Below are 26,079 nucleotides of genomic sequence, written 5' to 3'. Positions count from 1 at the left end.
GTTTATTTTTGAAGGGTTTTATAATTTCGGATATGATATTTATTCATCATTTATTTATTTAACAGGTTGATGAGTCTTCGTGTTGAAATCTTTTTCCGATTCATTAAATATATATATATATATATATATATATATATATATATATATATATATATATATATATATATATATATATATATATATACATATATATATATATATATATATTTATTTATTTATTTATACATATATATATATATTAGGGTGTGATAGTTGCCCTAAAATGTTAAATTTTTATTGTAGAGGGCTGCTCATGATTTCAGTATTGCGTAATGGTCTAACTAGCATTTATGTGAAATATCAAGAAGATTGTGCAATTTTTGTGGTAGCGCCGACCTTGCAAAGTTTTTGTTTTTTATCATTTTTATCCAATATGTTGGGCTGAATCCGACTGGCAGTATGGGGGCTGGAGGCAAGACACAAATAATACCCTTATGTTAGCAAAAAATTAAGCACAGAATAAATTAAATCCTTAATCACTTAAGGGTGTAATTTTGGTTTTTTTGGAGATAAGTGAAGAGGATATTTCTAATGATTTTATTCAGTAAAATGTGATTAATAATTTAATTCTAGAAATAACAGCAATATTTATTGCATTGTATTTACAAAATTGCAGCATATAAAGATTATTTATTACTATTATTTTTTTTTTCTTTTTGTGTGTTTTACTTGTTCATTTTTTTTATAGTTGGGCCCAGGACCTTCGTGTCTTGCAGGGGCCAGGGGGCATACCCCAACCCATCGACCCTAGTTCAACCCTGATGTTTATTAACTAGTATACACGCACACATACATACATACATACATACATGCATGCATGCATGCATGCATGCATACATACATACATACATACATACATACATACATACACACACGTGCTCTAAACATTATATATACTACATTCCTTTTTGTTTTGCTTTTTCTTTTTCTCGAAATGATCATCACAAATAAAGTTTTTTCTTTTTCTCGAAATGATCACCACAAATAAAGTTTTTGTTAAAAATACATTCAAATTAAAACTTTCGATAACTTTTCTGTTGTCAAAACTTTCTAACATAAATAGACTTTGTTCCACCGCGTAAAGCATAGGAAAAGAATTAATAACATGACTTGCCACTATTATCGAGGGAGTTTATTTTTTTCCTCTGAATAGTAGGACAATATATTCTGTTTTTCTGTTAATAACATCAAATAACAGATTTATATAAAAGATTTTTAAAAAATAACAGATTTATTTAAAAGTGCATAAGTGTAACAATACATGTAATTGTATATGATATAAAATATAAAATTGCATCTAAGATTATATGCAGTATTAAAAATCTATTAATTTTTATTTTACTAATCGTACATAAAAAAATAACATATAGATTTCAAAAAAAACGTTGAACTTTTTCTGTAAAAAAACATTTTGTTTTGAAATTTGAAATCCCGCAATTTTTAAATAACAGTTCTGTTACGAATGACGCGTAAAATAATTTATATAATAAATTTACCAAAAACCACAGCCGAGAATATTGAGGATATATATAACCGAGTTAACCATGAGCGAGAAAAGGTTTTTTCAAACCGAGACGAGACCGTGACGAGAAGTTAGTACTTCTCGTGAGACCGAGAACGAGACGAGAAATTTAACAATTTTTGAAAACAAATTTATTAAAATCAAAGTAAAAAAAAAAAAATGTAAAGATGGGTTTTGACAAATAGACACAAATGACATTTGTCAAATGTGAACAACTTTTTCAAATAATAATTCAGAATTTTTTTGCCAAACTTTTCCAACAAGACAATGTTTTCTCTGATTAAGATGATTTGTTCTACTTTTTCTGGGTGTAAGTTGTGTCTGGATGATCGGATGACATTTCCACCTGAGCTAAAAACTCTCTCTGATTTAGTTGAACTTGCTGGAATAGCTAAAATTTGTCTAGCTAATGAAGAGAGTTCTGGCAATGTATTTGAATGCAATTTCCACCAATCAAGAATCGGAAAGTCTTTTTTAGCATCAGAGAGATATTCATACTGGCACATTTCGCTCAAAATAGGATTCAGTTCAGATGTTGGCTCTTGCGTTTCAAGTCTGACGTTTAACTTGCGCTTCAGTTTTGAATTAGGGGACAAATCTGCTGAAAGTACTCTGTCAACAGGTTGGCACTCAACATCCTTTACCTGTGAGGCTAACCATTCTTTTGTTGTTTGAAATTTTTTGAAGAGCTTCAAGTGAAGTCCCTTTAAAGCAGGATTTAAGTAGTTTGCTGCAGCACTCAATAAGTTTCCAGTGTGACAAAGAGGAAATCTTTTCTCAATGCAGCTTTTCAAGTTTTTTTGCATACAAGACACCGTAGCCATTTTTTCCATCCGTCTCAATAAATTGATCAATTTTGTCATGGATTAAATAAAGAGAATCGGCGACAGTGTTAATTGTTGGAATAGACTCAGCCGACCACGTTTCTGTAGCTTCTTTAAGTGGTGCCAAAATTTCTACTGCTCCCTCAATTGATTTCCACTGTGATGCACTGATGGTCTTTGAAGAAAACATATCTTCATTTGCAGATAAGCTGATAATTGCACTCTTTAGATGTAGGACAGAAGCCATGCAATCCAGTTCACTATTCCATCTTGTGTCAACAGATTGACGTAACTGTCTAAAATTGATTCCTTGAGCATCTGATTCTGATTCAAGCAACTCAGCTGCAACTGTTGACTGGTAAGTTAAAAAAGCCAAATCTTTCCATGTTTGCAACGCATCATCCATTCCAGCAGTCATTCCAAATGAGTCTCGAACTGCACATTGCAAAATATCATTGTTGCACAAGTATTGGTCAAGGCGCTTTGACAATTTGACTGCAAGTTTCATGTTTCTTGCCTGGCCGTTTACGCAGTACATTGGCAAATCAGCAGGCAAATTTAGTTCTTCTAAGAAAGTATCCAGCTTTCCTTCAATTAATATACCTGTGTGTCTGCCTGGGAACTGTTGAACATGGGGTGTCCAGTGATGTAGTCTCCAATTTTCGTCAATAGCATGAAAAGTCCAAGAGATGTAGCTGTCCTGAGCTCTAGAAGTCCAAAGGTCAGAAGTAAATGCAGCACTTTTTAGATTTGGCGTAATCTCCGTTATTATGCTCTTCGTTCCAGCTTGAACTTTTCTTGACCGAATTGAAAGCTTTCTTGAATATGTTGTTCTGTGATGAAGGCTCAGTTTAGGGTTTGCAATGTCAAACAATTTCTTGAAGCCTCTTCCTTCAACTGCTGAAAAGGATGCCAGATCAGTGCAAAAGTAATCCAGCATTGCAGAGTCAAACTGTTTTTGAATGGAATTGTATTTGTCATATTTGGACTTTGTTTCAAGCATTTCGACCATGGTTCGTTGTTTCTTCTTAGGAGGAGGAAGAAGAGAGTCGTCAGTTTTTTCAGAATACTCAACGTAATCTTGGCTGTGTTTTTTTTCGAGGTGACGATGAAGTCCGCTTGTGTTTCCATCTTTTGTTTTCAAAGACTTTTTGCACGCCTTGCATTCAGCAACGTCACTTGTTTTTTGAAAATATCTCCAGATTTTGTTTTTTCTTGGTGACATTTTTGATCTTTGAAATGAGGCAAGAATATTTCTTTTCAACATGAACAATATGTGTCAAGTTCAATTCCACTGGTAAACTAATGAAATTAAGTCCAAATAAACTCCAAATAAACAAAGAAATTCCAAAATTCCAAATAAACTCCAAATAAACAAAGAAATTATAATTGAAAGAGCGCACAGAACAGGGTCAATTAAGTCAGGAGACGAGCGATCAATTGTTTTAAAACTTTTAAATTTCAACGATAAAAAGTTAATTCTGCAAAATTCAAAAAAACTACGCGGAACAGGTGTGTTTGTTAACGAAGGCTTTGCAAAGGAAACAATAGAAAAGCGTAAAAAAACTCTGGGATGAAGTGATTAAATTAAGAAAAGAAGGTAAATACGCAATTCTCAAGTTCGATTCTATTTTTTGTAGAGATCATAAAAAGTAATTTTTTTTTTTTTTTAACATACAGTGTTAAGAAAGTTCTTCTAATTTATAACACAATCAAAATGTCTGAAGCAAATGATTTTAAATCGTTTAGTTGTAATTTTTCAGAAATGAGACACTTCGCATCTGATGAAAAATTTGATCCAGATATTAATTATTTCAATGACATTATTACGGATAGTTCTTATTACTATCCTCTAAAACAATATAAATTTTTAATTAGATTTTAAATTCATTAAATTAGATTAAAATCACGGAGTCAAAATGTTAATTAATTAAAAAAACAAATTATTAAGCATTTTGTAAATTTTAATAATTTTTACTTTGGAAAATAATATAATATTTAAGTCTCGTTCTACTTCTCGCGAGAATTTTCTATTTCTCGTTTCTCACGAGAAGTCCCATTTCTTACGAGAAACGAGAACGAGACGAGATCTCGCTCATGGTTAAACCGAGTCAAATACAACCGAGACTCATTTTTATTACAAGATACGTCCAAGCATTCGGGCGCGAAGGAAATGTTTATGCCTATTCCTTGCAAAATAAAGATAAAGATAATTCGAAACTTTTTGACATATTCGAAAGTTTAGGTGAATTACTAACAAAAAAAACATTAGAGTAGGTTCAAACATTCTGACCTGAATTTTAACAATGAACCGTAGCGTAGTAGGCGGATTGCGTAGAGCGGTGGTTCTTAACCGTTTTGAAGTCGGGGAGCACTTTTGATCATGACAAAAGTTTTGGGAGCACTGAAATCAAGGAGTAAAAAGAACAAATACGCATGCTTAAGAATTTTATTGAAAATAAAAGATTAAAACATAAAAGTTTAAAATGATAACATGACAAACAAATTGTTAATAAACATAAATTTAGTAAGTAAAAAGATAACATTGAGCAAAACTTAATTCAGAAAAATAAAAAGGTTTAAAGTGAATTCTGAGCTTGACGGTTGTTACAATTTTCAGTGATATAAAGCCTAATTTTAGAAATAGCTACCCTCAATTCTTCATTCAAATTAGTAAGTGTTGCTCGTTTTTTAGTTTATATGTTGGTGATTATCGAGAAATCGAGGTCACACAAATATGATATTGAAAATTGCAACAAGATTTTAAGTGTCTTCATGGACATAGCTGAGTATTCTTCTTGCTGAAAGATCCAAAATTCCTCAAAAACCATTTCGGAAATTTTCATTTTAAGTGTGCGATCCGATGATAGATTGATTAATTCTTCTTCTTGGTATGGCAACTTACTATTTGATGTATCAATCTTGGCGAATGGATTACGTATCCAGTGATATATTTCTACGTTTATTGATGGAAAATAAAATTCAACCTTTTCTTCTAATTACTGCTGAAATAATTTCGTTTTATTCCTTCTCTTAATGATAACACTACCGACGAAATTATTTCAGTAGTAACTCTCCGTTACTGCTGAAATAATTTCGTCGGTAGTGTTATCATTAAGAGAAGGAAAGATATCTACTTTCTTCTTCTCCAAAACACAATTTTTCCAAAAAATAACTTTTTTCTGAAAGGCTGTCAATTTGTTGGTCGATGTTAAAAATTTTATTTTCTTCCTTTAAGGCTGGAATTAACACTATTTACATAATCAAAAAATCAGCTAAATATGCCAATTTAGCACACCAAATGTCATTTTGTGGAATATCTTCAAGAAAGATCTGGAAAAAGGTAATCAATTCATCCCTCAGTTCTAAGAAACGACGTAACACTTTTCCTCTGGATACCCATCTCACCTCAGAATGCAAAAGCAAAGATTCGTACTTGGCTTCCGTAGAGATGCAAAGTTTTTAAAGACGCGTATTTTCAAAGGTATCGATTTTATGAAGTTTACCATATTTACAACTTTGTCTAGCACAGATTTTAATGCCACCGGTAATGTTTTGGACACCAGAGATTCTCTATTCAAAAAACAGTGAGTAGATATAATATTGGCGTTTCTTTTCTTGGCGCGAGTCACAAACCTTTTTAATGAGCCTACCATTGATTGAGCACCGTCTGTACAATATCCCACACAAAACTCCCATGATATTTTGAATTGTTCAAAATAGGAAGAAATAGAATCGAAGACATCTTGTCCTATCAAAAGTTCGGTACGACAGAATAGAAATTGATTCACTATTTCGTTATCATCAAGGTAAAGAACGAAACCTAGTATACGAGCTTTTCCGCTTATGTCAGTGGACTCGTCAATTTGCAGAGCAAAATACCGTTTGGAAAGCTTATCGGCAACTGTTTTGTCGATGTCATCTGACATTTTTAATTCTATTTTTTATTGCATCATTTGAACGAGGACTTTTCATTATTTCCTTTGTTGCTTCATCGCCAAACATAATTTTAACCATTTCACAACATGCAGGTATAACTAAAGACTCTGCTACGTTATGTGGTTTTAACTAAGCAGCAATAATTTCAGCAACCCTATATGACGCCAACTGTGCCTTATCGGAAATTTTCACAGTTTTTTCAAAATATTTTACTTGTTTAGTTAGCGTATCTAACAATCGTTTGAAATAATCTTTAGTTTTTGAAGCAAGGTTGGCGTGATTTGTAGAAAAGTGACGTTTCAACTTGTTAGGAACCATCACGCTGTTGGATAATTTTTCTTCACATACATTACAATGTGGAATGTGATATTCTTCCTCACAAATGTACGTAAATCCAAGACTAAAATATTCTTCAGAATACTGTCGATTAATTTTTTTTTCTTTTAATCCTATCGTTTGTATCAGACACAATATGTGCAGCAAGAGCATTACTACCGCATCCACTTGTAGTATACTACTCGGTCCATTTTTAGTATTTTATTCTTCTGAATCATTCGCTTATCGTTTGTTAAGAAATTTATCCATTATGGGGTATTAATGTAAAAAAAACCAAAAATGATTTGGGAATTAATACAGGACTTATTTTAATTTTTTATTCCCCGACAAAATGTCTGATTAAATTTAATTTTGGTCGGACAATGTCCGATCAAATTTTTAGGATATTTGTAGCAAATTTTATTTTTAATTACACAGCTCGTTTTATATTTCAGCTGTTAAAAGGTTACAATAAACTAATTTTTTATAATTAATTTAAATAAATATTTCATTATTTATTTAATATTATTATTTTTTCAAAATTCTTAAAAATATTTTAGTTTTTAAAACACCTTTTAGATTCCGTTTAACAACGATTTTTTATTACACATATTAAATTTAAAACATTAAACGAGTGTGCGAATGTTTTTCGCTTTGAAGTCACCGATTTTAATAGTCATAACGACTATTAAAATCGGTGATTGCAAAGCAAACAACATTCGCTCAAAAAATAAATTTTAAAGTAAAAAAAACACGTTGTTTAAAGTCCTCGTTATTTGTAAAACTTTTCGTTGATTTAGTTAATTTTAAAAAGTTATGTACAGAATTTTAAATAAATAAAACTGCCTTAATATTAAATTTTATTTTTTTATGGTAACTTAAATTAAATGTAATTATTATCAATAATCTGTAGAAGTTTTATTTCGTTCTTTCTTAACTTTAATTAGTTTTTTCTTTTACTCAATATGTATTAATTAAGCCAACAGCATCCTCACGTAAAGGAAAGTATGATTTCAAACCAGCTATTGTACTTTCATTAAACAAGTCGAGAGCTACTTGAACATTTTGTTTATATTTTCCTGGGTGTAGCACTTTATTATTTAGTTTTGGAGCTTTACGTAAATCTGGATCTAAAGCAAGATCTTTATCATGGACGTCATGAAACAGTTTCCAAGATACTTCTCCACCTTAAACTGTAATATCATCTTTAAACCCAATAAACTCAAATATGGGAAACAAAAACCTCTTTCGATTTAACAAGCTGTATCTCACATTTTTAATTAAATGTACTGCATCATAGAATAAATAAACTTTTCTGCAGTTATATAAAATTGAGAAACTATGAAATCCATTTTGGTATTCTAATAACAATTTATTAAATGCAGAAACATTGCTTGCATGATTATCGCACACAATAGCTCGCACAACAAACCGACTATTAAGCAAAAGATTCAAAGTTTCAAGAATCTCATTTTTTAACCAATCACTATCAATTTTTACAACTGGAATAGCTTTTATAATGTATGAGATGTTTTCCTTAAAACTGTTTATCATAAAACAAACAGCACTTTTATAGAGTTCACCAAAGTTGTTTACACCTGTTATAGTTCCACTAGAGTATTCAGCACATTTTTGTAAATACATTTCATCAAATATTATGCAGACATCTTGTGACATTTTGCCATCTTCAAGTAATAATTTTGCAGCTTTTAGTGCATCAATGTTACCAGAACAAATTTTATTAAATAAAGAAAGTGATGTTAATCGAAATTCTTCCAAAAGTACTTTGTAGGATTGCATAGATGTATAGCGCAATAATAATGCATATCAAATTAGGTTCCCAGAGTAAATTGGTTTTTTTAGATATTTTATTTTTTCAAGTTCTTCAAAAACTGAGAAATTTTTTTCTGCTTGACTTCTTAAATAGGCAGGAAAGTTTTCAAACATACTTTTACGAGTTAATGTACAATTATGACCATTACGAAACCATTTTGGTAATGGTACTAAACAACCCTTATAAAATAGTTTTATGTGTAAACTCTTGTCAACTCGTATACACTCAATAACTTCTGGTATAGAAAGCTCATTAAACAACATTTTTTATAATACAATATGATCATTATGTTTTAGCATTTGGTAGTTACTTGGGCATGGAATATCAGCAATGCAATTTAAACTTTTTTTTAAATCATTTTTAAAAAATTCACTGCTTTGATCATTCTGGTAAATACGTTTTGTTGGACATTTTCTTTCCAAATTTATTGTCGGTATAGAAGATTTTGGTATAATATTTGGATGTATAGTTGGTATTAGTTTTAATTTCTTTATTAAACGAAATCTTTTTTCTTGTTTTCCATTTTTAAATATTTTTCCTGAAAATGTTTTGAACAAATAACTGATGACTTAGTTAGTATCCAGTTTAGTCTATTTACAAATTTTATCCATTTTGTTCTTAATTCTTCATTTACAGGAAATAAAAACACTGGCACCACATCATGTCTGGAATAATTAGAAAAACAGCCAACAACACAACATTTGTTAACCATTCTTTATTTTCAATATTTCAATTTTAAAATTATGTAGATTCGTTAAACTTTTATTTAGAACCGCATACTAAACTGGCCTTCTATTTTTTCGGCAAATATGCGGAATATAAGGCCGTATACTTTAAGTAGGCCATGGTATATCATTATACATTTTTAAGCATGCATCGACTTTACCACAACTTTAGCGCGTTCCTGAAGTCTAAAGTTCCTCATTCAACGCACCTTGCATATTATATTCAAAATTTGCCCATTAGGCCTCTACCAAAAATCTAAACCCCTAACGACCTTGCTACGTCACTGACCATTGCTTCAGAGGCCGCTACATTTAGAATAAAAATCATAAACTACTAAAATTACTAAAACTACTAACACCTTGTTGAGATAAAACAACTACATTGAATAAGTATCAATTATTCCAAAGATATTTTATAAATAGTAATTATAAATATACATAAATAAGTTTTAAAAACTCTTTTTAATATTACAGTTAATGTTAATAATAAAATGAAGTTTATTGTTCAATTTAACAATAACCTACTTTAATTACCAATAAATTTCAAGGTTCAGGATTAAACAGGCATGTGCCACGGTTCCAATTTTTATTTATCTTTTGTGTTACCTTGACACTTTTAAAGTGATTCCTTTCAAGGCAACTGCTACACTCAATTGATTCTGTAGAGACATTGAGATCTTAAAATCTCTTAAAATCTCCCACGCTTGTGCTGTAAAAAACGGCTTTAGAATTTCAAAAACTACTATCTCATTAATTATAGATCATGGAAGATCCTTAGCATCTAAATTAAGATCTACAGTATCAGCAGGCGTTACAATTGTAACATCATTAGGTCTTCCTCCTTTAAGCAAACGCCGCAGCAAAACTAAAAAATAAGCAAAGAAGGAATTAGGATTTAAATTCATCTCATTCATCAAAAAAAAAAACACTATGAATTTTCTAGATAATATTCAAACGGTGATCTTGTAATCAAACTCCAATTCAGTTATAGGTTCTTCTTAAATATGTGGATTTTTGTAAAGGTTTCCAAAAGCAAATTTATGATCATTGTCATGTTAAAATCTGGATACATTGAAAAGAAAATCTAAATGATGATGAGAAAATATAAATAGATACATCTATATATTGATTTCTGAACTTAAGAAAAAAAGACAAAATACAAATTATAAATATAACAGTTCACACTCTGAACCTATGAACTAATAAAAATAGTGATTTGGAATTTTTCTTAAGCTAAAGACTTACAAAATATCCCTAAAAAGTTAACATTATTATCACATAACATATTAGTTCTAAAGCACCATTACTTTTTACTCCTCATGATTTCTTATTTTTTAAAAATAAACATGAAAAAAACTTTTTAACTTATGCAAAGTTAAAAAGTTTTTTTCATGTTTATTTTTGTGCCTCTACCAAAAATAGTTTAGTGAAATTCAAGGCTTTCTTTACCCCAGGCCTTACAATCAAGCAATCAAGCCGAAAAAATGAAAGCTGGTTGCAGACATTTTTTTTGGCATATAATTTCAAAGTAAAACACAAAATAAACGATTTATTTCATTTATTGCTCAATTTTAAAAAATAAAATTGTCTAATCAAAATGCATCTTCAATACTTTTTTTACACTGGTTCTTTTTCAGAACGCAAAGTTGCCAGTTTTGTATAGTTATTTATAAGCATATTCGATAAGATTTTACTGCAGATTTTAATTTGTGGAAGAACATAACAAAAATAAATTTCATTAACGATATGTAAACATTTAGAAAATGATTTTCGACAAAACCATTTAAGTAAAATCTAATCAAATTTTGTGAAAGAAATTACAAAAACAACAAAAAACACCCACTGATACACTATAACCAGTAATATTTAAACACCCGCTATTGAGTTTTTTCATATAACTTCTATATATTTCAAAATATTTAAAAAATTTTCAGAATGACCAACTTCAGTTTTGTAAACAATGTATCTAGCAATATAAACACACGCCATTTTGCTATCTTCTTTCATAGATCTTACTAAATCATCCAACATGTCAAAAATCTCACTCACAATTTTAACTTTCTGAGAAGTCGGAAAAGTCTGCATCAAACCTCAGAAGCAACTTGGCATGGTAAATTATGCATTTTCTCAACAGCTTATTGATCAAATATAAAATATGATGCACCAGCACCCTGCCTTAATTTACCAAGAACTTTCTCTAAATGATCAGTTAACCCCTTAATGCACACATTAGTTTGGGATTTTCTATCAAAAAATGATCAGTTTTTTTTTTCATTGATTTAGTATTTATGTATAATTGGAAGTTCACCAAAATTGTTTACACCTGTTATAGTTCCACTAGAGTAATTAGCACATTTTTGTAAATACATTTCATCAAATATTATATAGAATTTAAATATAAGTACATAATAAAACATAAAAACATAATGTAAATATTTAGAAAAAAATTAAAAATTTGATTTTGTATGATATATTATAAAACAAGGCACAGCACATAATCCTACGTCACAATTTCTACAATAATATCTGGTTTCTTTTCTTTTTTTTTCTTTCCTTTATTCTCCCTTTTACTGCAGCACACAGCACAGTATCTACACGGAGCAGCTTTTTTTCTGTTGGAGGAACATAATCAGGAAAATGGCGTCCGGTCAGTCGTAAGGGCCCAGGTTGAGAACTTGGTCTACCTTTCTTTAACGTTGAATGGAATTTTTCAATTAGCTCTTTAATCAGTATCTGTCGAAACGCTAAATTGTCCCTCCTGCCTCCTTTTTTTAATGCAAAACAAATGAATTCCATGATGTTATATCTAAGAAGTGGAGAAACACTTTTTTATAATATTTTTTACCTGTCTTCCTTGCAAGAGGGTAATCATGAAGGTGTTGATCCAATTGATCAACGTCCACCCCCACCCCCCCTATAGTGTCGTTGTAGTAAAGCACTGCCTTTGGCTTTTTTATTGCATTGCTATCCCTGTCTTTTTTTTTTAGTAGCTTCCATTGTCGGATTATGTACAGTAGACAGGAGACAAACATCTTTTTTATCTTTCCATTTCAAAAGCATTAATTTGCCTCGTTGAAAGGCAGTAATTTCTCCTTTTTTTAATTTTTTGTTTTGAATTCCTGCAGGAACATCCTAACGGTTCATTTGCAGAGTCCCATATATATCTGTTTTCCGTTTTATGAGAAAATCTGCTAGTCGAGGAAAGGTGTAAAACTTATCAGTTGTGAGGCAATATCCTATATCCAATAAGGGTTCCATCAAAGATAATCTGGGACGATATAGGCCAGTCTTTATATGTGTCGCTAATGAGAGTGCCTTTTCCTGTAAATATTATGCATGAATATAAATAGCCAGATTTTGACTCACACAGCAGGTAAAATTTTATACCAAATCGAGCTCTTTTCAAATGGAATGTATTGAATCCAACCTAGACGGCCCTTATACATCATCAAGCTTTCATCAATAGATACATCCCTTACGGGAATGTAGAAAGAACTAAATTTGTTTTTCAGATTATCAAAAACAGGCCAAATTTTGTTTAGTTTTGGGTGTGGATTTGCCTCAGGATTATAACTTTCATTATCTACAAAATGTAGTGCAGTCGGTTGATGTTTTTTGACGTAACAATATTTCACTGCCGGACACCAACAAATCCTTTTGCATAACTAAAGGTTGTATATTCCTGTATGTAAAACAATGGAGACACAGACCGTTAAGCGAATAAAATTTGTTGAATTGGTCTTTAAAGATAAGAAGGTTTGTTTCTCGTTGACGCCATTACAGGGTGACAGGAAAGTTCTGCCAGTATTTCACAATCAATTTATTTTTAATAAAATATACATAAACTACTGAAATTACAGTAACAGATCAAGTAACATGTAGTGTAAGTATACCAAGAATAATTCAAATTGGTCTCCTTTTCGGTCCACTGTCAATGATAATCGATGACGCCATGATTGTATGGCGTTACGATTTATTTCCATAGGAAATTTTTCCCATTCGCGGATCATCATTCGTTTCATGGAGGCCAAGTTATGATGTTGTTTAGCATTGACCTTGGACTCCAAAACACCCCACACGCAAAAATCAAGTGGTTTCATTTCGGGAGAGAACGGAGGCCACTCATCCTTAGCAATAAACTTAGGGCAATTCTGTTCGAGCCATTCTTGCGTTTTTTTAGCTGTATGAGCTGGTGCTGAATCCTGTTGAAAACACCAGTCTCCATTGGGATATAACAAATTGGCCTCTGGTTGCAAAATTGCCTTCAGGACACTCTCTTGATAAGATACTGCATTAATTTTGGTGCCACGTTCGATAAAGACCAATGGCAATTTTCCTTTGCTACACACTGCTGCCCATACCATCACCGAACTTTGATTCTGATACCGCTGAACTGTTCCTGAAGATTGAGATATGTCCTTTAATGATGTTGACAACATAATATTGTTTTTAGCATTAAAACTTAGTTCCATCACGAATAACTTTTCATCAGAAAAGATAATGTCCTGGGTGCGGATTCACAACACTTTCGTAAGTCCAAAGTTTGCGTAAATTTTGCTTAAGTTCAAAGTTACGCTAAGTGGTATTCACAAACCTTGCGTAAACAAAAACTTAAGTTTTTACGTAAGTTATTACTTACGCAAAAAGTCTAAAAAACGGTATTCACAACATTTTCTTAAAAAATGCTCAGCAAACTTTACGCAAGAAAAGTAACGTCTGCATTTTTCTGACTTAAGTTTGGCGTAACTTTAAATCATCTAATAATATTTAAAAAAGGCGTTTTAATTATCATAAATGATTTCAGATTTTTTTCATAATCGGCATACTACAAAGCTATATGAAGCTATATGAGTAATATTAAATGATAGTTGTATTATTGAAGTAAATAAAAAGAATAAAAATGCATAATAACATTAGTATTTATATATATATATATATATATATATATATATATATATATATATATATATATATATATATATATATATATATAATAGTAATAATAATAAAAGATGATTAGAACCACTCAAGTTTATCTCACACATTCACAGTATTAGAAAAATCTTATGTATATTATAAATAAATATAATATATCTCTTAGTAATATGAATACCTAGTTACCATCATTCTTAATGAAACTCAAATGTAATTTGGTTGAAATGGATATTCAATTAATTCAAGAAATGGAATTACAAAATCAACATTGGAGAACAGCTCAGCGAATTGTCCTTAATAATTTTTCAGATGTTGAATGTTGTCATAAATTTCGATTACCACGGCATAAAATCTTAGAAATTATTAACACTCTAAATGATGATTTGTCTCCAATAACAGATAAAAACAATTCTATTTCACCAGAAACAAAAGTTCTTGTTGCTCTAAGATTTCTAGCTACAGGAAGCTTTCAAAATACTATTGGTAAGAACTTTTAATATGTATAAGTTTGTCTTTGATATGTAAAACTGCAGTAACAATGCTAAAACAAAATTAAATAAGCTAATGCTTCACCTTATTCATATCAACTTTTGCAAATTATCTAAAAGGAAGTGTATATATGTCATTGTGGATTTTTTAAGTCTCAAAAAACCAAACATGATCTTTAAAATTAACTTAGCAGTTTTATCTCAACTAAATTTTATCACTAAATGAGGTTGTATGTTTTGCATATAACCATAAATGTATAATTATGGTTATATGCAAAACATACAACCTCATTTAAAATATTTTAGTAAATATAAAAAAGAGGTTTCTAAATCTGAATTGAAAAAAACTATATTTCTAAAAATTTATTATTATTTAAATTTAGGAGACACATCTGGGATAAGCCAAACAAGCACCAGTAGAACAATTCATCAATTTTGTAAATTTTTTATTCAACACTATAGCTACCTTGTAAAATGGTACAGTAGCCAAGAGGAAATGGCTGAGGTAAAAAGAAGATACTTTAATGCATGTGGAGTTAAAGGTCTTTTGGGCCTAATTGATGGTACAATGGTACCCATCAAAGGTGACACTGGGCCTGATGAGCCAGCTTTCATTTGCAGATAAAAAAAGTTTGTAAATATTAACTACTGTAATCTATATGTAGGAATGATACAAATAGATTGAATAATAGATAAATAATGATTGATGATCTCCATGCAGCTATGGGTCTATAGCTATTTCTTAGCTGCCGCAAGCAAGAGGCTCTTTTTTTTTTAGCTAGAGACTTTTTATCTTAAAGAGCATACGCTTTGATGTTTTTTTTTTTAAATAGGCCCTTTCAAATATCATAAAGGAGGTGTTAAATTTGAAGTTATGCTACCAGATGCAAACATTTATTTTATTAATTTAGATTTATTTTCTATAAGTTTTAAAAAAGTTTAGTTTTGTTCTGTACTCATAAAAAACTTTATTTTATAGAAAGGGTTATTCTGCTATAAATTGCCAATTTGTTGTTGACCCGGAAGGACAGTTCAGAGATGCTGTTATCAAATTTCCAGGATCATGTCACGACGCTTTTGTTTATTCAAATTCAACTTTGAAACAGAAATTGGAGGTTGATCCAGCTTCAGGGTTTCTTTTTGGTGATTCGGGCTATGGGTTATCACCTGTCATGATTTTTGGGTTATCACCTGTCATTTAGTCCTGCATTAGACCCTAAAGAAATATTGTTCAACAAAACCCACTCAAGTGTTCGAAGTGAAATAGAACGTTGTTTTGGACGTCTTAAAGACCGATGGAGGTGTCTACATAAAAGTGGTGGAACACTTCAATATACCCCATCCAAGTGCTGCTCAATAATATTTACTTGTGTAATACTCGAAAACATGTGTAATTCACTCTGTTTAAATGATCCAGATACCATAGAAGTTGTTGGTAACTAGGGATTGCAATCCCGGAGGTCTTTTTCAATCCCGGGATTTCGGGATTGAAAATTATCAATCCCGGGATACCGGGATTAATCCCGGTATTAAAAAGCAGATACAACATCTTTACAGTATTAAGTAGAATAAAAACAGTACATTTAACTAAAAATTTATTTGTTAAATGAATTTGCTTTAGCATGTTAATTAAATTTCACAAGTTAATTAATGTAAAATTATTATGTTAGAAATAAGGAGATATGCTATGTTTTTTGTGCTTCGAAATGCGGCTTCAGAAAGCATAACGCGTCCAAAGTTTCATCGCCCAAACAGTTACGAATTTTTGTATTGAACAGTGCAGCGGAAAATGCCCACTCAGCCTCGACACTTGTCGGTTTCACGGTCATTAGAAAAGAATAAACTCTTTCTAAATAATTGTCACGTGTACCCCCATTTTCAAATTGTGTTAAAGAAGGACAATCACCAATAAAATCAATTAGACATTAAACATTGTCATCAAAAATTCAAAATTTCTTTTTGAATTTTTGATGACAATGTTTCATGTCTAATTGATTTTATTGGTGATTGTCCTTCTTTAATAACACAATCAAGTTCCTCTTCAGTACTTAAAGTACTGCTTTAAGACTCATGTACCATTTCAGGTTCCTCAATCAAATCCAGCATGTCAGACTCAACTGATACTCTTACTAGAGCAGGATTGGAAGCATTTAATCTTTCCGAAAGTTTTCGACATTTAAATGAAGAAGGCACTGTTATTATTTCCTCACCGAGGCTTCGACCGTTATGCAGGTATTGCAGAAGTCCGCTCATATCGGTTCGGCGTTCATGCATGCGAGTCATTAAAGCTCTACGCATTTTGTTGCTTGTATTATTGTCAGCATCTTTTAATTTTGAGCATGAAACTAATGGCAATGTCGGCTGTAAATAGGTTAGAATCTCGACGACATATTGTTTCAACCGTTGCTTTAATTGGAACTAAAGTTGAAATAATCTCTGATAATATTGTCAGTTCATCATGTGACAGAGCTATAGAGTTATCTTGCACTGGGTAAATGTTAATTAATGCTTTTTGTATACAATTTTTTACTTTGTAAAATCGTTTAAGCATTAACAGAAGGCTGCTCCACCGTGTCTTGCAGTCCATTATTAAAGACAGTTGTTTTCCAAATTCAGCCTTAACATATTTTTGTAAGATGTCGTTCTTGTTAGGTGATCGTCTAAATTTTAGCATTAGTTTGCGTACTTTTTTAATGACTGGCCCATAATGAACTTCATTTAGTTCAATTTTAGGTCTTAGATTTTCATGATTGTGGTCCAACAAATCTTCCTCAATGTTCTCATTTTCGGATCAACTACTGTCAGAAAATTCGTTGTTAAATTCTGGCTGATTTGCATCGAATTCTCTCTTTTTACAAAGAGCATCAATTACAGCAAGTTGTATGCCGTGAGCAAAACATAATTGTTGGTTAGCAGGCAGCAACCTGCCAACTTTTTTCACAACACTAGCTCTCTCGGTCATTATAGCCACAATGTCGCTGTATAGATCAAGAAAATGGTCTTTAAGTCTTTTTTCTAATAGTTTTCAAAAGAAAAAGAAAATCTCTCACCCAGACCGAATTCCGTTTTCTTGCGCACTTCAATTTGATGAAATAAACCAACTAAACCTAATCTTGTTTTTTTCCTGTACTCTACTACATGATTACGAATTGTGTTTACTGACGCTGGTAGATTTCTGAATTCCATAGCAGTTAGAGCGGCACGTAAGTCTATTGAAGAACAAATCACATTAAATAAAGGCCCGTCAGACGCCGTTAAACGAGCAAGTGTAGCACAAAGTGTTTTATCTTCCCTTTCATAAATCGGAAAGTATCCTGTCAGTGGTTTAGATTTCATTTTTGGTGGTTTATTTTAGAGATGGGAATCGAACCCTTTTTTTAAAGTTCGGGTCCGGTTCGGTTCGGTTATATCTAATGTTCGAGTTCGGTTCAGTTCGGTCTTAAGCGCAGTTCGGGTTCGGTTCGGTTCGGTATCAACATAACTGTTTTTTTTATTAGTTACAAAGCTTTACATCCACAATGATAAAACACAAATAAATTAAAGTAAAATTAAGTAGTTAAAGCATTACAAATAAGTTGAAACTATTTGCAATGCTTTTATACTGCAACTTTAAAAGTTTAAAAAACAATGCAGTTACTAATAGCTGCAGTTAAAGTGCACAAAACATTAAAGTAGTAACTTTCTGAACACAGATAACGGTAGCTTAAGTAGCCTACTGTCAGTCTAGTAATCAGGGCTGCATATTGTATTTGAGAAATATCAGCATTTCTAATGTTTCTGGATTTAGGCGAGCCCTGCGCTCACTCATCGTCACCCCACACACTGAAAACACTCTTTCACTGGCAGTACTTGCAGCAGGAATAGCCAACAACTTTCTACCAATCAATGCCATCGTCGGAAGCTTATGTTCACCGTTATTGTCTTTCCAGAATTGTAATGCATCACACGCTGTCATGGGCAGTGCCAAGTATTTGTCAAGTTCATGTCTTGTGTCATTACTGTCGGCGTTAGACAATGGATTGGCAGTTGTTTTTAAGTCTGCCAGAAAATCATAAGATTCAGGGTCACCTTTATTCTTCTTTGAAGAAGGCAGCTGATCTGAATGACTGCATTCACTAAAGCTGTCTATATCTGTATTGCCTTTCGTATCACCTGATTTGGTAATAAGAAATAATTTTGTCCACCATACAAAGCATTTCTGAATAAACAAAATTGCGATCTTCTGTGTTGACAAAAGACAAGTATTTGTAAGAAGGAACAATAAGTGTTGATAGCTTGTGCAAAGGATGAATAATATGCTTTTCATTCAAGCTGGACAGAAAAACTGTCTTCAAATCACGCATACTATTGCTGTCTTGATCTTACAGACTGATCGAAGATAAAATAGCATTGGCCATACATAAGGGGACGTCGGCACATTATCATGTAACAATTGTACAGTAGCCTTGTGAAAGGGATGCAAAAATTTTACGACGTCATGCAACAACTTTTCATTAACGTTGTTCAGTTGCTCAAATTTGTCAAACTGCTTTGAATCAGCAAGAACTGACTTGACATGATCTAACTGGCATGACAATGATTGCAAAAGAAAAAATTAACTGTTCCAACGAGTTGCAACATTCTGTTTGAGAGTGTGATTTAGTTCCTGGTTTTTCCCACTTTAAATAAGCCCACCATTTCCTTTGAAGTCTTGATCATTTCATGAACTAAATTAGCACTAGGGGATTTCAAAGCCTTTTCAAAAGCTAAATTCAGAATATGACCTGCACAGCTAAGTCTAACATCGTTGCGATAAGCCGACTTCATATTACTCCCATTATCAATCACAAATACCAAATTGTCACTTTTTATAGCCTGAGGGAAAAGCTTTTTAAGTATTTCAGTTGTCTTTGCTTTTACGGCAATGCCAGTCTTAGACTCACTAAACTCAAATAATCCAGCACACTTACTTATAAGGCAATAACTGCTGTTAATGTAATGTGCTGTAAAAGTCTGATAAGAGTATTTTAGAATGTCATCGGTCCAGTGATCAGTTGTTATTGCGATATGAGTAACCCCAGCAAGTTCGTCTTTCAGCTTTCGAACACATTCGTTGTAGAACTTTGGTAGTAGCGTCTTAGACAGCGTTGTTCGATCACACATAATACCCTCAAGTTTCACTGGTCCATACTTCGATCCAATATCAATCATTTTTTGAGAAAAGTGACGGAACCCATCATCCTGAACACACGAGAATGGCTGAATGTCTTTTGCAATCATTTACAGGGCTGCACGTTGAGCATTTTCACAAATGTGTTTAGGAACCTGTAAAGTATAAAGCAATAAACAATAGACATTAAATACATACCAATACATAATGGCCTTTTTTTTTGTACTGCAAAAAACATTGTATTTCTAAAATATTGCTAACAACTTGTAACAAATATATTTTGCTATCAATGGCAGCAAGTAACAAGTGAAAAGTTAAAACAGTAAATAGAAAAAAGCAAGATCCGCTAACTATATTTACTAACCTCTGTCTTTTTAGGTAAAAAACTTGTCATTTTTAATTGTCCAGGTTCTGAATTGATCTTATTGATGTGTGATGTATTATGTCTTTGTAAAGTTGTAGTATGACCAATTGGCACTGACAACCATAATCCACACTGCTTACATACGGCAAACTCCTTGGCAACCTGTTGATCATAACATGATTACTCACAGTTATCAAATAAAATGTATTGTAACTAAGGTCAATTGACTCTATTTAGCAATTGATATTCAATTAATTATCAAACCTGAATGCTGCTCAGTTTGGCATTGTGTGCAATATGAGAGATGCAGTTAATTATTGATTTATCGAAATATTTATAAAACTAAATAATTACATATGCAGTAAGTATAGCTACAAACCTCATCCCCAACTTCAACACGACGGAAGCGTGTCCAGCATTCACTCTTTGTCCATGATGCAGGTACTAAGCGAGCCGCTCCGTCTGTTATCAATTTCTCCAACACTTTTTTAGTCCATTTACTATTACTCATTATTACTAAAATATTATGTAATTATTGCAGTCATTAACTACTAAGATATGAATAAAAACTCAGAACATTAACAACACCTCAATATTGCAAATGTTTAGAAACAACATTTCCATTTTGGTTAGTAATGTTATGAATTGTAGACTTATCGCGAGGTTAGAATTATTTTGTTCTATTTCCCATTTTAAACGTTGGGAGAAAATATTTAACTTTTTTCTAAAAATAAAAATTACTTAAAATTTTAGCTTAGTTTTTAAAGAAATAATTAATTATGCTTTAAAAAATTTTGATTTAAACAAATTATTTAGAAAAAAATGTGAAAAATAAAATATATTTTAAAAGTAGTTATTAATTACTAAAATTACTAACTCATTTTCTTCCAACACTTAAAATGAGAGATAGAATAAAATAATTCTAAACTCGTGGTGTGTTATGCATCATGTTATGTATTGTGGTGATGTGCGAATTGCAAAATTTTCACTTTTTCAAGCCTCTATTTGGCTTGGGTAAGAACAGTTGGTTTGATTCTGTTCGTTCCCAACAGTTTTAAAGTTCGGGTTCGGTTCGGTTTGGTAACAACTAAAGTTCGGGTTCGGTTCGGTTCTGTCGTAGATAAGGTTCTAGTTCGGTTCGTTCGGTTCGGGTTCGGTTCGTTTCCCATCTCTAGTTTATTTGGTGTGCATTCTTCGGTAATATTAAGTTGGGTTGGAATTTCGACCTTCACATTTTGCACCGACAACATGTGTGTATGAAGTCCTTTTGTTGAGCCACCACCAATTTTTAAAATCTTCTTGCAGTTTGGCAATTTACTTATCGCTGTTAGGCTTTTTTCATCCCGTAGAAAATATTTCCAAACAGCTAAGTTAATTGTATAATGATACAAAGTCTGGGTATTATACATTGCTTACAAATCTATTATTTAAATCAGATTCTATTCAATTTTTAAATAGTGTATATGCTAACCAACATGACATAGTGCAAAGATTTTCTCTTTTGTTTTTCTCTAAATCAATCCTTTTCGATATCGTATTTTATTGTACAACGGAAAATTCAATACTTTTTACAATTTTATACTAAATAAAAATTATTTTTTCTTGTTCTTTTCTTTTTCCCAAAATCGTTGTTATTTTTATATATTCTTTCATTACGCTTTGTTTTGTTCTATGTTATAGGAAATCCCGGGATTGATGTTAGACAATCCCGGGATTTCGGGATCATAAAAAAGGCCGGGATCCCGGGAATGCAATCGCTAATGGTAACACTGAAGATAATGGCAACTGTTCTAGTGTTGGTCGAAGACAAACCAACCAAACTCGAGTTGGTATAGTTAGAAGAAATAATTTAAAAAGCTATTTGTTTTCCAATAGACATCACTGTGTCTCATGAAGTATTTAAAAAAATAATCTTGTTTTATGTAAAAACTATGTTGATATGATTAATAATAAGAAATAAAGTCAATAAAAATCATCTATCAGTCGACAATAATAAGTTTACATTTAATAATAAATTTACATTAAGAAATATAATTACATTTATTGATTATTTGAGATAGCTGAAGCAATCTCTTTTATGGGACTCACAATCTTTTCAAATGAGTTCGCAAGATTTTCTGTTGGTTCAGTAATGCATCCTAAGGTTACAGCAATACTTTCCAAAAGAGGTTGATCAGTTTGCCTTGTTGGATTAAAAGCAGACGCTATTTGCTGTCCGGTTGCAACAATTTCTTCACCAAGCTTAGACATGTTGCTCATGTAAGTATCCACATTTGATGGCGATAGTTTCCGTTTTTTAGATGTCTTTATTGACTTCGATTCAACATCCTAAAATTATTTTTAAACTTAATCTTAATCCACGTTTATAACATTTTTAAACTCAATATTATTAATTAAGAAAAAATGTTTAAAATTTTCATTATTTATATGCATTTTTTATTTATTTTTGAATTCAGTTTTTATAGTTGTTTAATTTTGTGTAAGGAAGAAAAATTTTGGATTGCCAAAGAAAAAATACCTTAGATTTTAAATAACTACTATTACTATTATTACATTATAGTAATAATGATAATAATAATAATGATTTAAAATAGTGTATAAAAGATAATAAATAAAATAGTTTTTTTCACATTAAAAATGTTTTGTTTTTATGTTTATGGACAAAATCATTTGTAATGTACCGCTTTTGTTAAAATTGTCTCAATAGATATTTTATCTTCCTTTGTCGTAGATGGAGAAGAACTAGTTAAAGTGTCAGAAATTAGCAGTTCTTCTGTAGTTTTAGTTGCAGTAAGTGAATCGTATGATGTTGTAGAACATTGAAGAGTGTCAACACCGCCGGATATTCCCTACAATAGAAAATTATTCTTTTAATGTGCAAAGCAAAACTTTGAAGGCCTGCTGGGTAAAATAAACGACTAAAGTATTACCATGTATGAAACCTTTGGCATTTTAGACAACATTTGCTGATCGATAAATATGAGCTCTTCCGAGCATTTCTCACCTCCACCAGTTTTATTCATACTAAATATGATACGAGCTGCTTTGCCTTTGCTCTCTGATTTCTGATCATACAACTTCTTTTTACATTGGAGAATCGTCCGATCAGAACCAATCAGGGAAACTTGGTCTGCAATTTTGCTCCAAACATCATCTTTTGTAAATTTTGAGATAGTTAGAAATAATTTTTATGTAATTTTAAAATTATAGGCGTTAAAAGTCTTATTATTAATATTACATACTAAATCTTAATAAAAAATATCTTTATTACAAGGAGAAAATTTTCCATCAAGCAATTGCTTTTTTTCGTTGTACAGCTTAATCTAAAGAGTCAACTGTTCATTCGTCCAATTTTCAGCTCTTTTTTTGCAATCTTTATTGCTTTCTGACACTAGAATAATAAGTTTTGTCAAAATATAAGCAGCAACATATTTACCATATCTTTATACTAAAATAACATAATAGAACTCAATACATAAATATATAATATATATATATAGTTATATTACATATATTTTATATACATAAAATCAAAAAAAACCTACTTCAAAATAGTGAAAAGTTATTTGTGTTACTTTAATGAACTTGATTGTGTCAGCTATTTTGTGATAACTTCATCAGATATTATACATTGATCCTGATCCGTCTAGACATTGGGTAATGTGTACATTTATGTCTTTAAAATTATTTGCTTATTAGTTCATTTCTTGAGTAATTAGTAGATTAAACTAATTACTCTTGAGTAATTAGTAGATAATACTAACTACTCAAGAAATTCTTGAGAAATAATAATATTTAAAAAAATAATAATAAAGTAAAATTAATATAATAAAAATGATAATATAAAAATAAATAGCAGTAGAACTACTTTCTTTATATCAAATTATGTTAAACATTAGCGTAAGTTTTGTCTTAAGTTTTTGCGTAAGTTTTGCGTAACTCAAGCGCAACCTTAACTTTACGCAAATGCTGCGAGAAAGTTGTGAATACCAAATAGTTACGCAAAAAATATTTTGCCTATGTTTTTCGTAACTTAAGCTCAGCTACGCAAGAGTTATGCTAAAGTTGTGAATCCGCACCCTGTACCGCACAATGACCATACTGACGTAACAACGTTTTGCATTTTTGCAACCTGGCCAGCTTTTGATTTGCAGTCAATTCATGAACTTTATGCTTGCGATAAGGTTTCAATCCAAGCTCTAATTTAAATAATTCCCTCATCGACTCCCTGGGTACTCATTCCTCCTGAGCCAATTTTCGCGCTCACCTTTCAGGGTTTCTTCGAATTTTGTCGCGTATTCGTTTAATACGATCTTGGGTTCGAACTGTTTGTGGACGACCTGACTTTTAACGGTCTTCAACACCAGCAGTTTCACGCAACCGTTAGATAGTTCGATAAATACATCTCTCAGTAATTCCATGCACCTTTACTAATTTGAATAACTCAGCACCCGTAAGTCATTCCTCATAATGTCGTTGAATCAACAAATAATGAACATTCATAATGACAACAATAGAAAGAACAAACCCAGTTACTATTGACAAATTCAGTTACAATTGATAAGCATTATTGTACAGATAGAATTGTACTAAACTGATAAAAAATTTAATGATAGACACTTGCAAATAATGAAATATGGGAAACAGGAAAATATGCACGTTGATTACTGACAGAACTTTCCGGTCACCCTGTATATAACATTACGGTCGTAGTAATAACCAAATTCGGACGAATAACGGACAAATAAATACAAACATGGAATGTTGTTAACGATTTAACTTTGCAATGACATCGCAAACGGTGGACACTTTTTGTTAACGACTATAAATAATTTTTTAAAGAGTGAAAAAAGAAAAAGAAAAATCTATAAATCAGGAGAAATTTTCCTTTAGTTTTTCAAAAATAAAATCAGTTATAAAGATAAACCGAAATGTATAAAAATAAGAAAAGAGAACGAACTATTTGAAAGGATGTAAAATAAACTACAAAAGAAACGAAAATAAAAGTGAACAAAAAAAAGTTTAAAAGTGAATGAAAAAGGAAAGAAAACATTCGAAAATTTGGGAAAACTCGGCATAGATTATGAATCCATGTTTAACTCTACTTACCACACTATTCAAGAAATTGATTTCATTAAGCTTTCCTTCCATTATTGTTAAATCTGAAAGTGTACAGTGTTTCAGAAAATGTAGTGTACAGTGTTTCAGAAGGATGAGGAAGGTTGAAACTGGAAGGTGGTTGAGAACTAATTAATGAATGTGATGACATCAGAGAGAATGATGTTGACAGGGGATAACAAGGGATGAAGGACTTCGGTGGTGGAACCACAATATCATCATATTCAGACTCAGAGTCTGAAGGCAGTACTCTTTTGTTTAACTTTAGCCTGAAAAAGGATCATAAAAAGACATATAATTAAAGAATTGCTGTTACCTCAAACAGCTTAAATACTCATTTAAAAATAACAAAAAAAAACTTTTCTAGTGAGCAAAATATGTGAGAAAGATGGAGGATTCGTCAAGCAATAACAAATAAATACTTTTTTAGCAAGTTTACTAAGATTCTCTTGGTGTTACCAAGAGAATCTTGGTAAACTAGCTAAAAAAGTATTTATTTGTTATTGCTAAACTTTTTCCAAGATTCTCTTGGTGTTACCTTTTTATGAACAAGTTGCTTGATATTTGTTTCAGCAGGTGGCCAGAAGTAGATATTCTCCTTTTTTGAGTCAAACTATTTTGAAGGTATGATAGCAATAGTAAATGTCGCTGCAACCTCAAAAATCGGATTGAGAACCATATTTTTATTCTTTACTGCAATTATAGTACCACTTATTTCAAAACAACTATCTTGTTTAGATTCAGATTGCAAAAAGTTACTACTATACTTCATAAACTGATAAAAATTACGGTAAGTGTCAGGTATTGGTCCATCAAAATGAGTTTTC

The 26,079-nt window shown here is 31.4% G+C and overlaps 3 protein-coding genes and 1 pseudogene across 3 annotated transcripts; all 4 read right to left on the bottom strand.

Annotated features, from left to right (window-relative positions):
• Nucleotides 1-2,097: 2,097 nt before the first annotated feature.
• LOC145193871 (E3 SUMO-protein ligase ZBED1-like) lies at nt 2,098-3,796 on the bottom strand. Its single transcript, XM_080071403.2, has one exon. It carries the CDS (start codon nt 3,650-3,652, stop codon nt 2,339-2,341), a length of 1,314 nt encoding a protein of 437 aa, XP_079927529.2. The 5' UTR covers nt 3,653-3,796; the 3' UTR covers nt 2,098-2,338.
• A 9,256-nt stretch (nt 3,797-13,052) lies between these two features.
• Nucleotides 13,053-13,670, bottom strand: LOC149880370 (uncharacterized). The gene has a single exon (XM_090070040.1). The coding sequence runs from the start codon at nt 13,668-13,670 to the stop codon at nt 13,053-13,055; it is 618 nt and encodes a 205-aa protein (XP_089926166.1).
• Nucleotides 13,671-18,087: 4,417 nt separating this feature from the next.
• LOC149880369 (uncharacterized) lies at nt 18,088-21,312 on the bottom strand. The gene is made up of 4 exons (XM_090070548.1): nt 21,063-21,312; nt 20,514-20,814; nt 20,135-20,296; nt 18,088-19,925 (listed from the first exon to the last, which is right to left on the bottom strand). The coding sequence occupies exons 2-4, from the start codon at nt 20,643-20,645 to the stop codon at nt 19,881-19,883; spliced, it is 339 nt and encodes a 112-aa protein (XP_089926674.1). The 5' UTR covers nt 20,646-20,814; nt 21,063-21,312; the 3' UTR covers nt 18,088-19,880.
• Nucleotides 21,313-22,174: 862 nt separating this feature from the next.
• On the bottom strand, nt 22,175-23,573 carry LOC149880368 (uncharacterized; annotated as a pseudogene).
• Nucleotides 23,574-26,079: the final 2,506 nt, after the last annotated feature.

Source organism: Hydra viridissima, unplaced genomic scaffold (genome assembly GCF_058129835.1).
Source record: "Hydra viridissima isolate aposymbiotic clone 2 unplaced genomic scaffold, HvirCarnegie_v1 scaffold_13, whole genome shotgun sequence".
Taxonomy (NCBI): Eukaryota; Metazoa; Cnidaria; class Hydrozoa; order Anthoathecata; family Hydridae; genus Hydra; species Hydra viridissima.
The sequence above is the reverse complement of the archived record's forward strand: the minus strand, read 5'-3'. Positions and strand labels throughout refer to the sequence as shown.

What these genes read in the sequence shown, in the direction of transcription:
- LOC149880370 (XM_090070040.1), bottom strand. Translation starts at nt 13,670, where the DNA reads ATGGAACTAAGTTTTAATGCTAAAAACAATATTATGTTGTCAACATCA.
- LOC149880369 (XM_090070548.1), bottom strand. Translation starts at nt 20,645, where the DNA reads ATGAGTAATAGTAAATGGACTAAAAAAGTGTTGGAGAAATTGATAACA. An exon ending in GTGTTGAAGTTGGGGATGAG is followed by an intron (nt 20,297 to 20,513) that starts GTTTGTAGCTAT and finishes TATGATCAACAG; the next exon opens with GTTGCCAAGGAGTTTGCCGT. An exon ending in TTTTACCTAAAAAGACAGAG is followed by an intron (nt 19,926 to 20,134) that starts GTTAGTAAATAT and finishes TATACTTTACAG; the next exon opens with GTTCCTAAACACATTTGTGA.
- LOC145193871 (XM_080071403.2), bottom strand. Translation starts at nt 3,652, where the DNA reads ATGTTGAAAAGAAATATTCTTGCCTCATTTCAAAGATCAAAAATGTCA.